This window comes from Squalius cephalus (assembly GCF_949319135.1).
Source record: "Squalius cephalus genome assembly, chromosome: 4".
NCBI lineage: Eukaryota > Metazoa > Chordata > Actinopteri > Cypriniformes > Leuciscidae > Squalius > Squalius cephalus.
The window spans coordinates 46,670,712-46,684,735 of NC_137125.1; the positions used below are offsets into that span (position 1 = coordinate 46,670,712).

Here is a 14,024-nt window from a genome sequence, read left to right on the forward strand (position 1 = left end):
TGATTTTAAAACTTTTAGGCTTTACTTTTTCGGCTCTTCATCGAGTTACTAATTATTTGGAAGATGTTTTTCTCACTTTAGGTTTCGTTTCTTGTTGCTTAGGCAAAACAAGGGGATCTTTAAATCTAGTACACAAGGTTTTTCATTCTTCATCTGGCTGCCATATCATGCTTCTAAACAAAGCTGGGCTTTAATTCCGACCCGTAATCAATGCAAACATTTCTTCAACACTTCTATAAAGGGCAGAAAAAGTTTACTTACCATAGCAGCGGAAGAAAGAGATGATTTTCAAACCTCTTGTTGATTTTAAGATCCCAATACTTGCTGGAAAGGACGTTTCTCGTGAATCTGTTTTGATCTGTTTTGAGATCACGCCTCGAGTTCACCATTTTGTAAGGCCCGCTATATTGGTCCAATCTGCCGGTTCGCCAATACACGGGGAAGGAATCACGTGTTCTTGTCCTCACTCATGCAAAGTATTGGTTGGTTAAATTTACAATACATTTAGTTATGTATACTCTCGTTTATTTCATCTGACTCCATAAATTAAAGGTTTTAATAATATCTGTGCCTCACTAAAAGTGAGTGAATGTTTGACTATTCCTTTTAACCATTAAATGAACAATGTCAAAATCAGTTGGAATAATCACATTGTAGCAATTTAATATTTCAGATATCAGAGATCAATTCCACAATCAATTCAAATATCTAGAACATGGTTATACATTGGTTACACCAAAGAATCTTACCCAGCTTGTACCTGAGATAGATAAATAGAGAGAGAGAGAGAGAGATAGAGAGAGAGAGAGACCTATTCCTTTCGTGTCCAGCCAAGAAGAGACCAGATAGAGCACGCACACCTTCCTTTATCCTGTTTGCCCAGGTGATATGGGGGATGGGGAAAACCACCCTCAAATGGCTTAACCAGTTTTCTCTAAACTTCTATAAACCTTATTACCTTTTATTTTATCTATCTGGATATGAGATATCTGTACCACTCACTATTACATTTCAAATGACACCAAAAACATAACAGTCAATGATAAACATTCACATTAAACCATATTCTTGTGTGAGTTCTTAGTAGTTTGCGGAAGTGAGGTCGTATGGGGGAGGTCAAATGGTAATTAGCCCTTTGTCTCAGACCAGGGCCTCAACCAGTATTTTCAGTCTTACACCTGTGTCTTGTTTGGTTCCTAATTTAGCCTGTGTATTTAAGCTCTCAGATTGTTGCAGTTCATTTTTCCTGTGTTATCTTTGAGTAAAAGCAGAAACTGTTACCTTTATCTATTCCTACGATTCAGTGTTTTGGATTATCTTTGTTTTCATTTTTGTAAATAAAAGACTGCTACAATTTAGGTTCTCAAATCTTTCTTTGCCTGAACTGTAACAGCAACATATGCACCCTAAGCATTTTAATTAAATACAAAAAAACTTTAATGGCCATACAAAGCTAAAAAGAACCCCACAAAAACATAATTTGAATAAAGAGCTGTCTTATTCCAAAACCATGGCAGATGTAAAAATAAATAAAGTAATAATCATGAAAGAATAAAAATATTGTGGTGAAGGACCTGTAAAGTTAAGGACCCCTACTTTACCCTCATATCAGTGCGTGTGATGAAGCCTTTTCCCTCGCTGTCACAGATCTGAAAGAAGTCCTCTATTTTGTCCAACATAGCAATGTGTCCCCATCCTGCGTTCTTCTTCACACTTTTCCTTGGCTGCGGTTTCTGCTGCTTCTCATCCTGGTCTGAGCCACTGCTGGTGACCCGTGTGTCTCTAACGTGTCCGATCTCTGACATGATTCCAGCGCTGCTTACCTTGACTGTCTTTCAACAGCTCAGGATCATGTACAATCCAAAGCTAGATCCAATACAGGGAATTATGCTGATTAATTCAGGAAACATCATTTATTGTCTTGTACTGAATGCCTGCTGTGGGTCCCAGCTGAAAGAAACAGAGAGAGTGCAACACATCAGCAATCCTTTTCGTCTTTAGGAATGTTAAGACTTTGAGAAGTGAAATGCAGATTAGTCTAGTCATCATCGCTGGCACTGCTGACGTTATTGGTGAGCAGACCTGTCACTTTACGTTGATGTCCCACCACCACAATGTCAAGGGGGAACAGGAAGAGTGGTGAAATTTCCTGTTTGATCTCAACTCAAGTTGAACTGGCTAAGGTTTGAATGAGGGGGTATCAAGTATTTTTATTTAAGCAAGATCCAATTAAAATGAACTTTTACACCATTGACAGACAGATAATAGTTGACACGTCCTGCTATTATTTACCTCCTCTGTGTTTACAGCTCTTACAAGACTCTTCCAGGTCTATAAAAAAAAAAAAGAAAAAAAAAAGTTGGTATTAACTTAATTAAATCCAATAAATGAGTGAAGTGTGGAGAGCGGATGCAGTGATAAATGTTTCCATTTCCATTTCCTCTAGAATGAACCATCATCATGTATATGCTAAACTCATATGAAAAGGCCAAATAATCAAGATTACAGAGCAAATTTAAAAGATTGTCACTGAAAAACCTTATATTAAAATCCCACTAAAGAGACTGAATAGGCCTGTCACTCTAGGGTCTATAGGCTATATAGGCTATTAAAACATTGCACCGCATAATAACTTCCACATTTCTGTCCCCACGACATGCATGAAAATTAACTCTAAAATATTTTTTTTTATTAAGCAAAGTGTCCCGCACATTAAGCTTACTGCAAATTAAAATGTATAATTAAAAAAACTACCTAGAACACAAAAAAATAGCATTTGTTGCATGTCCCCACTCTCTATCTCTAAACTTTACCATGAAATATGAATAAAATCCTTAGAAATCTTTTTTTTTTTTTTGTTGTTGTTGCATTTTTGTGTGACTTTATATCCAATCTATGCTTTAAAATGTTTTTTTTTTTTTATGAGAAAAAAATATTGTATGTAATATTTTAGATAAAATACACATTTTAGTCGCTGTTACCCCTAACACATTCCCCCCTCTGAAATTCTTGGAACGAAGTTGCATCAATGGGAAGACTATAAGTAAGTCCTCTTATTTTAAATTCTGTATATTTTATACAATTGTAAATTTGACCGAGAAGGTCAATCTCAACGTACTGTCCTGTTACCTAAATTATTTCTTAGATGTTATTTGTTTATTTTAATTTGGTAAGTCACTAGAATTTGTTCAGTGTCCTCATGCTATAGCCTGTAATGCCATATGTCATGTATTTGATAACTTTTTTGCTTAAAAACTCAATCCTGTTACTTTCAGTCCTGTTACTCATGTGAAAAATAACAGGAGTGAGTTAAAGTAACAGGAGTGACTAGAGTCCTCTGTTTTGTTGATTTAATATTGTAAATATTAATTGATATATAATACTATTCACCTGGATTATGAGTTTTAAGGTTGCAATTTGTTAAATGGTTGACATTAGTATTAGTTTTACAATGTGAATATCATGCTTCCAGGGAGACAGACCGCCACGAAGTGACTTAAACTTTTTGTCTTTGTCTTTCTTGTATTTTGTAGAAAATTGAGAGAACCCAAACTCTCTCATACACACACATATGGACACTCGGTACCAAGTGTTCATTTCTGTTACTATTTTTTTTTTTTTTCTAAAAAAATAAAGGTAAACCACTGTTTTTATCAGTTTTCTTTGGTCCATCATTTATACAATTGTTTAATAAAAAATTATAACTTGAGGCTTCTGTCTTCTTTAAAATAAAAAAAATGGCTTTGTAATTGTTAATATAGTGTTTTTTTTTTTGTTGTTGTCACAAATATCAATTATTTGAACATATAACAAACAATTTCTTTAAAATAAACACTTAACTGTGTGGAAAACAAAGGAATTAACTGACATGCTTTTTAAACGGCACATGAGTTTCAGTAACAGGACTGAGAAAACATGCGTCCATCTTCTGCTTAGAAACCTTGTAAAAAGTAAAGTTGCCTGAGATTTATGAAAAATAAAGTTGCCTGAGTTAAATATGTGTAGTATTAGACTCAGTGTTGAAAAAAGATAAAAAAAAATAAAGTTTAATTTTGAAGTTACAACAAGCAAATGTCACCCATTCAGTGGAATGACCCAACAGCAGATAAAGTGTAAAATCAATGTGCAGTGAAATGAGCTCTACTACATGAAGCAAGTTACTTAGAAATGTTGATATAAGTGAAGAAAACCCATTGATTCACTCTCCCTCATGTGCAACACTATAGTCTTTACAATAAGAGGTGTGTTGCTGCCATCTACTGGACAAATACAGCATTAAACGCACATTCATTGCTGTTATTTTTATTTTTTTAAATAGGTTTACCTATTTATGTAGATAATATTTAATTTATTTAATAAAAACACATCTGAATAGCTTAGCAACAATATGTAGTATGGTGTAATAGAATTGTATTTTTAGAATAAAAGAACAAAGCAGTATATTCCACATTTAGTAATATGCATAATTTATCCAGAAACGATGAAATTACAATTTTACATTTATTCAAATAATTCATGAAAAAAATATTTTCTACTAAGTTACAAGTGTTTGAAGTGATCAGACTTACACAAATCAGTCACCAGTCTTGTATCTCCTGTGTGCAGATACAGGCTTTGATGCTGAATATAACCTGCAGTGTTTCTCTATCAATCTCCTTTAAGTTGTGTGACTTTATCTCCATCCTGAAATATATGATTCTATCCTCAATGAAGTGTCTCTTTACACTGGAGGAGGAGTCCCGTTCATCAGCACTCACACTTTATTGATATATATGGAGAAAATAAAAATGCTGCTGTGTGATTTGTCAGTGATTGTGTTTGATGATTTCCTCTGTTGTGTCTAATAAGGTAACAGTGAGTGTCATTGGCAGCTGTGAGAGTCTCTCTCTCTTTAGGGGACTGACAGGAGCCAGTTTCTTCAGTGTGTTTGAGGGAGCAGAGGAGAAACTTGTGCTGCATTCTGAGCTGACGAGTGTGTGTCGAGCAGAAGATGAAGAGCTGTCTAATGCTGATGTTTCTGTGCTATATTGTAAAACTCAGCACCTCTGGTAGGTACATAAAGATGTACTTTATTCTTTCATATGAGCTTAAATTATTTACATGTAATAATGTTACACTTACATTGGTATATTTACTAGTTGTGTCCCTGTCGCTCATGTGTAGACAGTGTGAGTGTGAGGTTGGTGAATGGCAGTAATCCCTGTGCTGGAAGAGTGGAGGTTCTTCGTGATGGTCAGTGGGGAACAGTGTGTCATGATTGGTGGGATACTCCTGATGCTGCAGTGGTGTGTAGAGAGCTGGACTGTGGGACGGCTGTAAAAGCAACATATGACGCTCACTTTGGACAAGGATCAGGACCAATTTCAATGGCATATGTACAGTGTAGTGGATCAGAGACTGCACTGAAAGACTGCACATCATATAGCCAGCTTGCACAGAACTGTAATCATGGTCAAGATGCTGGTGTCGTCTGTTCAGGTAAGCTTCCCCTCAACTTGTTATCATATCACTCTTTCATAATTCTCACTCAAGCAATGTAATATTTCTGTATGCTGGTGAGGACAAACTTCATCAGTCAATCTTATGAAACATGCAATCTGTTTAATTATTTTGTTCGTGATATTATATTTATCCCCATTCCTTATTTTCTTTCTTATAATAAAATATGATGCAGAGAATCCCCACTAAATAGGCCTATGTAATGTCTTTTTTATTATTCACAGTCTGATTTGACAATCTTATTTACATTGATTATTATTACATTGATATTTACAATGAAGATTATAAAATTACAGATAAAATAAGTGCAGATTAAGTGAATTAATGAAATACAAAATGTCAAAATTTAATTAAGATTTTTCTAGTGTTCCAGGTGAATAAATATGTTTAATTAATTATCTGTCTTTATAATTCAAAAACTCAGAGCGAGGACTTCGACTTGTGGACGGGTTTCACCTGTGCTCTGGGAGAGTGGAGGTGATTTATGGGAACACCTGGTACACAGTGTGTGACGCTGCCTTTGACCGGCAGGATGCAGAGGTTGTGTGTAGAGAGCTGGACTGTGGGGCTCCTGTACAGGTGCTGGGAGAAGATGCTTTTGGAAAAGGAGACGCTCAGATGTGGACACAAGAGATTCAGTGCAGAGGAAATGAGTCTCAGATTCATCTCTGTTCACGATCATCTTCACAGATACACAGCTGTTCTCATGACAATGATGTGGGAGTGATTTGTTCTGGTTAAGTATAAACATTTGGCATTTATTTAGATAAATTACATACCTAATATACTGATGTTGTATTGCTCAATTATCTGGTATTATAGATTATCTCAATCTATTCTAGTTTCATGTTTAAATAAGCTATCGGTTCTCTGCACAGGTTACACTGATCTCAGACTGGTAAACGGCTCAGACTCCTGTTCTGGAAGAGTGGAGCTTCGGTTCCTCAATGAATGGGGCACGGTGTGTGAGGCATGCTGGGATATGAGAGCTGCCAGTGTCCTCTGTAGACAGCTGAATTGTGGGATTGCTGTGTCTGTTGTGGGATCAGACTGGTTTGGAGAGGGAAGTGGTGAAAACTGGGCTGATGTGTTTGATTGTGACGGGAATGAAACAAAACTCTCAGAATGTTCCGTCTCTTCATGGAGTCAAGCTGAATGTTCTCATAGACGAGATGTTGGAGTCGTCTGCTCTGGTGAGGAAATTCACACCATGATAAAGTCATTGGTTTCAGATTAAAATGTTGTATACATTTTAGATAAATTCTGAATTACAAATAAATACTCTCACCAGGGAGTGAAGCTCATCTGAGGAACTGCAGCTCTCCACAAACTCTCAACTGCAGCTCCACACAACAGCTGTCAATCAAACACTTTGGTGAGAAAATCATCATCAGATTCTTTAGTTGTTAATGATGAATAATGTTCATGTACAAGTGCTGTTTTTCTCTCTCTGAATATCAGGTCGCGGGTCCATCAGGCTGGTGGGTTCTGGGGGAGACTGTGCAGGGAGGCTGGAGGTTTTTCACAGCGGCTCATGGGGGACAGTGTGTGATGACTCCTGGGATATTAAAGATGCCCATGTGGTGTGCAGACAGCTGCAGTGTGGAGTGGCCCTCAGTAACCAGCAGGTACCAGCCTGGTTTGGTCCTGGTTCTGGACCCATATGGCTGGATGAGGTGGAGTGTGAGGGGAATGAGACGTCCCTGTGGAACTGCTCTTCTCCAGGCTGGGGGAAACATGACTGTCAACACAAGGAGGATGTAGGAGTCGTGTGCTCAGGTAAACAGCAAACAATAGGTTAAATAATAACTTGACGATATTTTAAACATTTCAATAACCTATGTATGTGATTAGGTATACTTATACACATTAAGTATACATAAATTAAAAAAATACATGAACCTATTCTGTTAATACAAGTGCATTTTTCAAATGTAGACGATACTGTACTAAAATACTCTGAAAGAGTTTTCTAAACCACTTGAGCTGCAGCACGACACTATAAATCTACAGCACTAACTGAAGTTGTATTGACAAAGTTTGGGGGGGAGCACTTTCAAATGAACAAACTTTTTGCAAAATGCTTAACACAGTTCTCATTATTCAAAACTAGTGTTTTTCTTGTGTTATTTTAGAAAACACTGCCATTTAAATGGTACAATAATTTTCCGATTACCGACACCCAATGATCAAGTGTGAAAACATAAATTGATCACTTAGGATTCAAAACGCAATGTTTTTTCAGAAAGAAAGAAATTTACCCTCTTGCATTTCTTTTTATAGTGTGAATATACCTAATTTAATCACTTAGAAATCAAAACTCAATTTTTGAGAAACAAATACACTTTTGACCCTTGGATTTCTGTTTATTTTGTAAATATATACTGAATAAGTCACTTCACATTTATTTCTGTAGCGCTTTATATTATACAGATTGTTTCAAAGAAGCTTCACAATTGTAACAATTTTAAATTCTGCTGTAAAGCAGCTCTAACAAGCCAATAGTGTCATTATTCAGCTCAAGTCAGTTCAGTTCAATAACTGTAAAGTTTATCGATTGAGCATACATACTGTACAGTATTTGTGCACATATATGTAAGTGTGATAAACTCCTGTACACTCCACTGCACTGAACAAGCAAAAGATACAATAGTTTTTTGTGTTTTACATTTTTCACATTGAATGCTTGCAGTTTTGCAGACTTGGTCTGAAGATTAGGTTTATGAGTGAATGATTATGCTAAGTGGGCCTCAAGTACAAAGTGTGTAAACAATAAAAAAAAAAAAACCTATAATATAAATTTGAATGAAGTGTTTGCTTTTGCAAGAGATGTGTGATGTTTTGCATCTTGTGTTCATGTTTTGTGGTTTTGTGAGTTTAAAAAAAAATAAGTTTCAGAAATTTTGTGCAAGCGATCTAAAGAAAAAAACTTAGTGTTTTATATATTTATACTCTAATGCATGAAATATGTTTTCACATTTTTGGTTTTAGTGTCCTCCATTTTATATATGTAAAGTTGATACCAATTATTTCACTGTATGCCTCCTAAAAAGACAGTGAGAAGACATTAAAGAGTTAATTGTTTTAAATGTATTGATTCTCAATCTCATCCTTTTCCATCTAGAGTTTAAAGAGATCAGGTTAACTGAGGGCTGTGAAGGGAATGTGGAGGTTTTCTACAATGGATCCTGGGGTAATGTGTGTTACAACAAGATGGACAGAGACACAGCGAGTCTGATCTGTCAAGAGCTGAACTGTGGAAGATCTGGAAGTGAACCTGATTATTCAGAGGGACTGAAGTCTCATAATTGGCTTGATTATTTTAAATGTCGACGTCATGATTCCACTCTATGGCAGTGTCCATCTTCACCCTGGGGACAGAATGACTGTGATAATGAAGTGGCCAAGATCACCTGCTCAGGTAAGTAGATATTTAACTGATTTAAGATAGTTGGAAACATTGTTTCAGTATGATTATTATTAATAATTTTTCTATTCAGCATTTAATTAAATTTTAATGTTTTAATTTTAGAGGAGCAGACTCGTGAATCTCCTCGGAGTCGTCTGACATGTTCTACCTCAGAATCTCCTCACCAGAGACAGTGTTCTAGTAAGATAATTAAAAGGATGTATTTTCTTTATTCACAGTATCTTGAATTATTAATATCTGAGCACTTGTACACTGAATCCACATTCCACATTCATAATTTGTCACAACCTTGCATAGTCATAAAATGCATTGTAAATGTATTGCTGGTCAGTGATGTTGCTGTGTGTGATTTAGATCATGTTCCTCTCAGACTGAGGGGAGGTTTGGGCCGGTGCTCTGGGAGGCTGGAGGTGTATCATAACGCTGTGTGGGGTTCAGTCTGTGCTGATCTGTGGGACATCAGCGATGCTCAGGTGGTCTGCAGGCAGCTGGGTTGTGGAGCAGCACTGAGGGCTGATGGGAATTCAGTCTTTGGTGCTGGTGAAGGTGTTGTGTGGCTGAACAGAGTCGAGTGCAGAGGGAATGAGATTCACCTGTGGGACTGTCCTCTCTCCCTGAAGAACCACACTGACTGCTCCCACAAAGAGCACGCTGGACTCACCTGTGCAAGTCAGAGCAAAACACTGCGCGATAATAGTGATTTTCAAATCATTTTAGTGCTACTAACTGTGTATTTGCATGATTTTAATCTGTCTGTGTCTGTTTTGATAGATTTGCCAGACTTGTCAGTGTCCACTACTCCTGCCACAACAGCATCAGCTTCTCCTCCAGTTTCTCAGACAGTGCGCTCAACATCAGTCACTCCTCCACAAACTACTCCAGTGTCTCTCTCTGTGCTTGTGGTTGTACTGGGAGTTTTGCTCTTACTGCTCTTAGTGCCACTGCTTATACTGATTCAGCAGAACAGAGTGATGAGGAGAGGTAGGAGAGATCCAGAGACTGTCATATTGTGTGTTATTCAGTGTGTGATCAGTCATGTGTTGTGAACTGACAGCAGGTTTGTCTGTCTACACTCACAGCTCTCTCTAAGAGGAGACACAGGACGACGACTGAGGCCGTTTATGAGGAGATTCATCACAGACACAATCACTTCACTCAGAGAGGTGAGACATGAGCCGTGAATCTTATTTAATATTATTAATATATTATTAAATGAGTCTGTCAGACACTTGATGTTAATCTATTATTAGTCCTGTTAAACCTCCGGCTTTAAACCAGAGAATTCCTCACAGAAAACCACAGAGCTGCAGGTGCATGTTTATGTGTGTGTGTGTGTGTGTGTGTGTGTGTGTGTGAGTGAGTGAGTGAGTGAGTGTGTGTTTCTTCCTGTATGTATTTTTAGTGGGTAATAAGGAGCGGTTCATATGTTTGTACATGTGTGTGTGTGTATTTGTCTCTTCCTGTGTGTATTTCTGGAAGGCAGTGAGGAATGGGTTCATGTGAGGATACATGTGTGTTTGCTAATAGGCCTAACAGAAAACAAACAGAAAAAAACATGGGATTTCTGCCTCTAATGTTAAAAAATAAAATAAAGAGTTGTATGATCCAATGGAAATGAGGATTGAGTCTGTTTGTGATGATGAACATGTTCCTGACTGTTTTTCTCTCCTTTAACAGGAAGTCTCATCTCTGAAGAACTGCATTCTGGGTATGAAGATGCTGATGAGCTTCTCTCAGGTTAGACAGCAGAAGCGCATATTCATTCCACTCAAAATACTTTTCATTGAATTCAACCTAAATAAATAAATGTAATTAACAAATTCTATTAAATATTTGACTAATGACTCAATACCCTTTAAATTCAGTTTGTCTATATATTAACATTCTGTTCTCCTTTTTAGCAAAAGAGTTCAAGACTGTATATTATGATGATGTCACCAACAACAGTGGTCTGAAAGGTCAGGACCTTTTTAATTGATCACATGATTTATTACCAGATGATTAATAACTTAATGGTCTCATGACCTGCAAAAAGGACATATTTTGGCTTTTGTATCCAAACATATTCTGTGTTGATGCAGAAGAGATGAAGGAAATCACACTGGGATACTATGATGATGTCATCACTGATGGACTGAAACCAGATCGTGAGACAGGTGTCGTTCTGTTATTCTATAATAGCATATTGAAATACTTCAGTATATTAAAGTTATTTCTGTATATTAACGGATAAAAAAAAAAGTTTTGAATGTCATTAATGTTTGTGATGAATGTGTGATTTTGTAGAAGACACTCCAGAGAGCTATGATGATGTCATCACCAGTGGACATAACTCTTATATCAAAAAAGGTGTTTTTTAATTGATTTTTTAAAAAATATATTCCTTTAAAATAAACCTCATAACTGATAATATTTTAAAATGACTGCCTTAATGTTTTTTGGCTTCTATTTAACTTTTTGGGCTTATATTTGCATGTGTAGTTAACATGATAGAGAATTATGATGATGTCATCATTAATGGACAGAGCTCGCAAAAAGGTGGGTTGAACAGAACAACATTTTATTATCACCTTTACATGTTAACATGAGTATTAGACATGAGCTTTGTGTAATCAATACATTTAAAGGGAAAAGGGATTCAGGGATTCAAATAAGATAAAGATGTGTCCCAATTCAGAGGCTGCACCCTTTGAAGGCCCGAAGGTCAAAACGAGTGTTGTTAAATGGGACGGTCTACGGGGTATTGTTCTTGTCGCCTAGCAACTGTGACAGCGATGATGAGCGGCAGTAACGTTTGTACTGGACTTTTTTGAAAGTTATATTAAACTGTCCGAAACCAAAACAGGGTTCACAAACTGTCTAAATATGTTCACCATGGTCCATTTCTATATTATAAAGAGTATAAACTATATATAATCACATCTTAGTAAGATATGTCAACATTTGAACAGCTTTAAAAGATTTGTATCGTTAGATATTTGAGTAAGCTAAAACGCAATACTTGCATTTAAAAGTGTAATTCTGCAATTATTCGAAAAATAATCCTGTCGTCACCGGAGCGCAATGAATTCTGGGATAGGCAAGGCCACGGAGGATCCGTCTGTTGTATCCTTCATTTCACGGGAAACAAAGGCACATCTGGAGGCCGCATTTGAAGGAGGCTTTGAATTGGGACAGTTTTCGTCGCGCTACGGTGACACAATCGGCCTTCATATGATGCAGCCTCTGAATTGGGACGCAGTTTAAGTGTTTTATATTCTGATGTTTTTTATGTCATTCTTGATCAGAGGGAGTTCAGGAGGACTATGATGATGTGATGAGTGTGAGTGAAGATGTGAGAAACCTGTTAGGTAAGTTATTAAGTTACTATTAGTTTGTTTTCCAGATTCATAGACTTCATTTAAAATATTAATCTGATTACAACATGAATTAAGATTTTGTTTTTAATAACAGATTATGATGATGTGGAGGAGGAGTCAAAAAAAGGAGGAGGGCCATTCGGCTCAATGACCGCGCCGGTTCAAGAAATTTGAAAACTTAAAAGTTTGAGTGAAATTGCTTTTGATATATCAAATCTCGGGTTTTATGTTTTGTTTTGTTTTTTTTGTATTTAAATTGATATGCCTCTGTGAGATTTTGTATTGTTTATTATGGCCTTGTTAATAGTAATAAAACAAACAACAATGCCTTTTCTGCTAAATTACCAAATAAACAAAAATGTGATGCAACAGCCTCACCATGGTGGCAGTGTTAGGGGTTAACAGTTTAGGACCCATGGACCAGATGTTTGAAAGAAGACCCGGAGTCAGAATTATAAAAAATTGAAGAAAAGTTTTACTGAAGATAGTTTGCAGTTTCATCAGCAGAAGCTCAGCTTCAAGACTCACACAGGAGTTCGTAGGCCGCCCCGCTTACAGTTACAAAGATCACAGCAGTTATACCATTTCCAAGGTCTAAGCTACGTCATTGTTTACAGGTTGAATGATTCTCATTGGCCAAGAAATTGATAAACATATTAATTTTCCACACATATACAGATAGACTGAAGCATATCTCCATAGATTATGCAGCTGATACTCAGACCCTGAAGTTAGGCACGTCGTGACCTTCCAGGTCGCAGATTTGGGTTGCTGGGTGCCAGCATGTCCCGAACAACAACTGAGTCAGTCTCCAACAATGCCAGTGGTTCCTTAACCTGTAAGCAAGAAGACTAACACACACACCGACACACATCTTTTCCAAAGTTGGATTTGGCCAGGCTTTAACTATAAACAGGAGTCTCATCTCAAAACATCAAGATAACAAGTTCTTTCTCTCAAGGATAGGAAACTTTAGTCTAAATGGAAACTATAGGCTTTAACTGAGAAATGGTCCTATAGACTAGACTTCAATGACCCCTATATGTTTTAACACGTTGAAGTCAAACACAAACACAAAACCAGTCCCTATTTCATTTCTGGAAGCCGGGATAAATAGGCAAGCACTGTTACTGCATTCAAATATCAAATACAGACATTAAAAAGAATAAATGAATTTCAGTAATCACACAGGTAACTTCAATAACAAAATAAAATCTCCAGAGAAGAAATTCAGCTCATTTGATATTTAGAAGGAAAAATATTGATTAATACCTTGATTATAATCACTCATTACATATACATTGAAGCAGCAGTGGATTCCAATCCACCCCCTTCAGCAGCATGTACTTGAATTTTTACGAGTGGATAATGCTGAAATAAAAAATGTTTGCATTTATTTTGGATGCATTAAGTAACTTTTACAATAACCCTGTTAAAGAATTGATCTGTATCAAATATTATTATTTTATGTGGTCAGGTGTGTTTTGACAAATAAATATGCATATTGCTTTTCATTTTACTTTTAAATCCATTCAGGCTGTAGATGAATGTGAAATTTGAAGGCCAAGTATGGTAACACATACTCTAAATGTTTCCTCTCTTAGTAAGTGCACACACATTAACAGTAATGAACACACACTGAAAACCGTGGACACACACTCGGAGCAGTGGGAATCTTTTAGCTGTGACTCCAACAAAGTGAAAGTGACATGTGAAGGCAAATTGTAACCCATATA

At 36.6% G+C, this 14,024-nt stretch overlaps 1 protein-coding gene across 1 annotated transcript in view; it reads left to right on the forward strand.

Moving 5' to 3' along the window:
• LOC307157714 (scavenger receptor cysteine-rich type 1 protein M130-like) overlaps nt 1–13,792 on the forward strand; it is a gene marked incomplete at its 5' end in the record, with an annotated part of 47,453 nt that extends 33,661 nt beyond the window's left edge. Inside the window, 14 exons of the mRNA XM_079869639.1 lie at nt 6,961–7,278; nt 8,624–8,920; nt 9,032–9,109; nt 9,284–9,598; nt 9,710–9,910; nt 10,009–10,092; nt 10,607–10,666; nt 10,831–10,887; nt 11,011–11,085; nt 11,216–11,278; nt 11,411–11,467; nt 12,217–12,279; nt 12,383–12,676; nt 13,626–13,792. Of these exons, the coding sequence (XP_079725765.1) occupies nt 6,961–7,278; nt 8,624–8,920; nt 9,032–9,109; nt 9,284–9,598; nt 9,710–9,910; nt 10,009–10,092; nt 10,607–10,666; nt 10,831–10,887; nt 11,011–11,085; nt 11,216–11,278; nt 11,411–11,467; nt 12,217–12,279; nt 12,383–12,462 (1,748 nt within the window). The 3' untranslated portion in view covers nt 12,463–12,676; nt 13,626–13,792. The remainder of the gene's footprint in view (nt 1–6,960; nt 7,279–8,623; nt 8,921–9,031; nt 9,110–9,283; nt 9,599–9,709; nt 9,911–10,008; nt 10,093–10,606; nt 10,667–10,830; nt 10,888–11,010; nt 11,086–11,215; nt 11,279–11,410; nt 11,468–12,216; nt 12,280–12,382; nt 12,677–13,625) is intronic.
• Between the last annotated feature and the right edge of the window lie 232 nt (nt 13,793–14,024).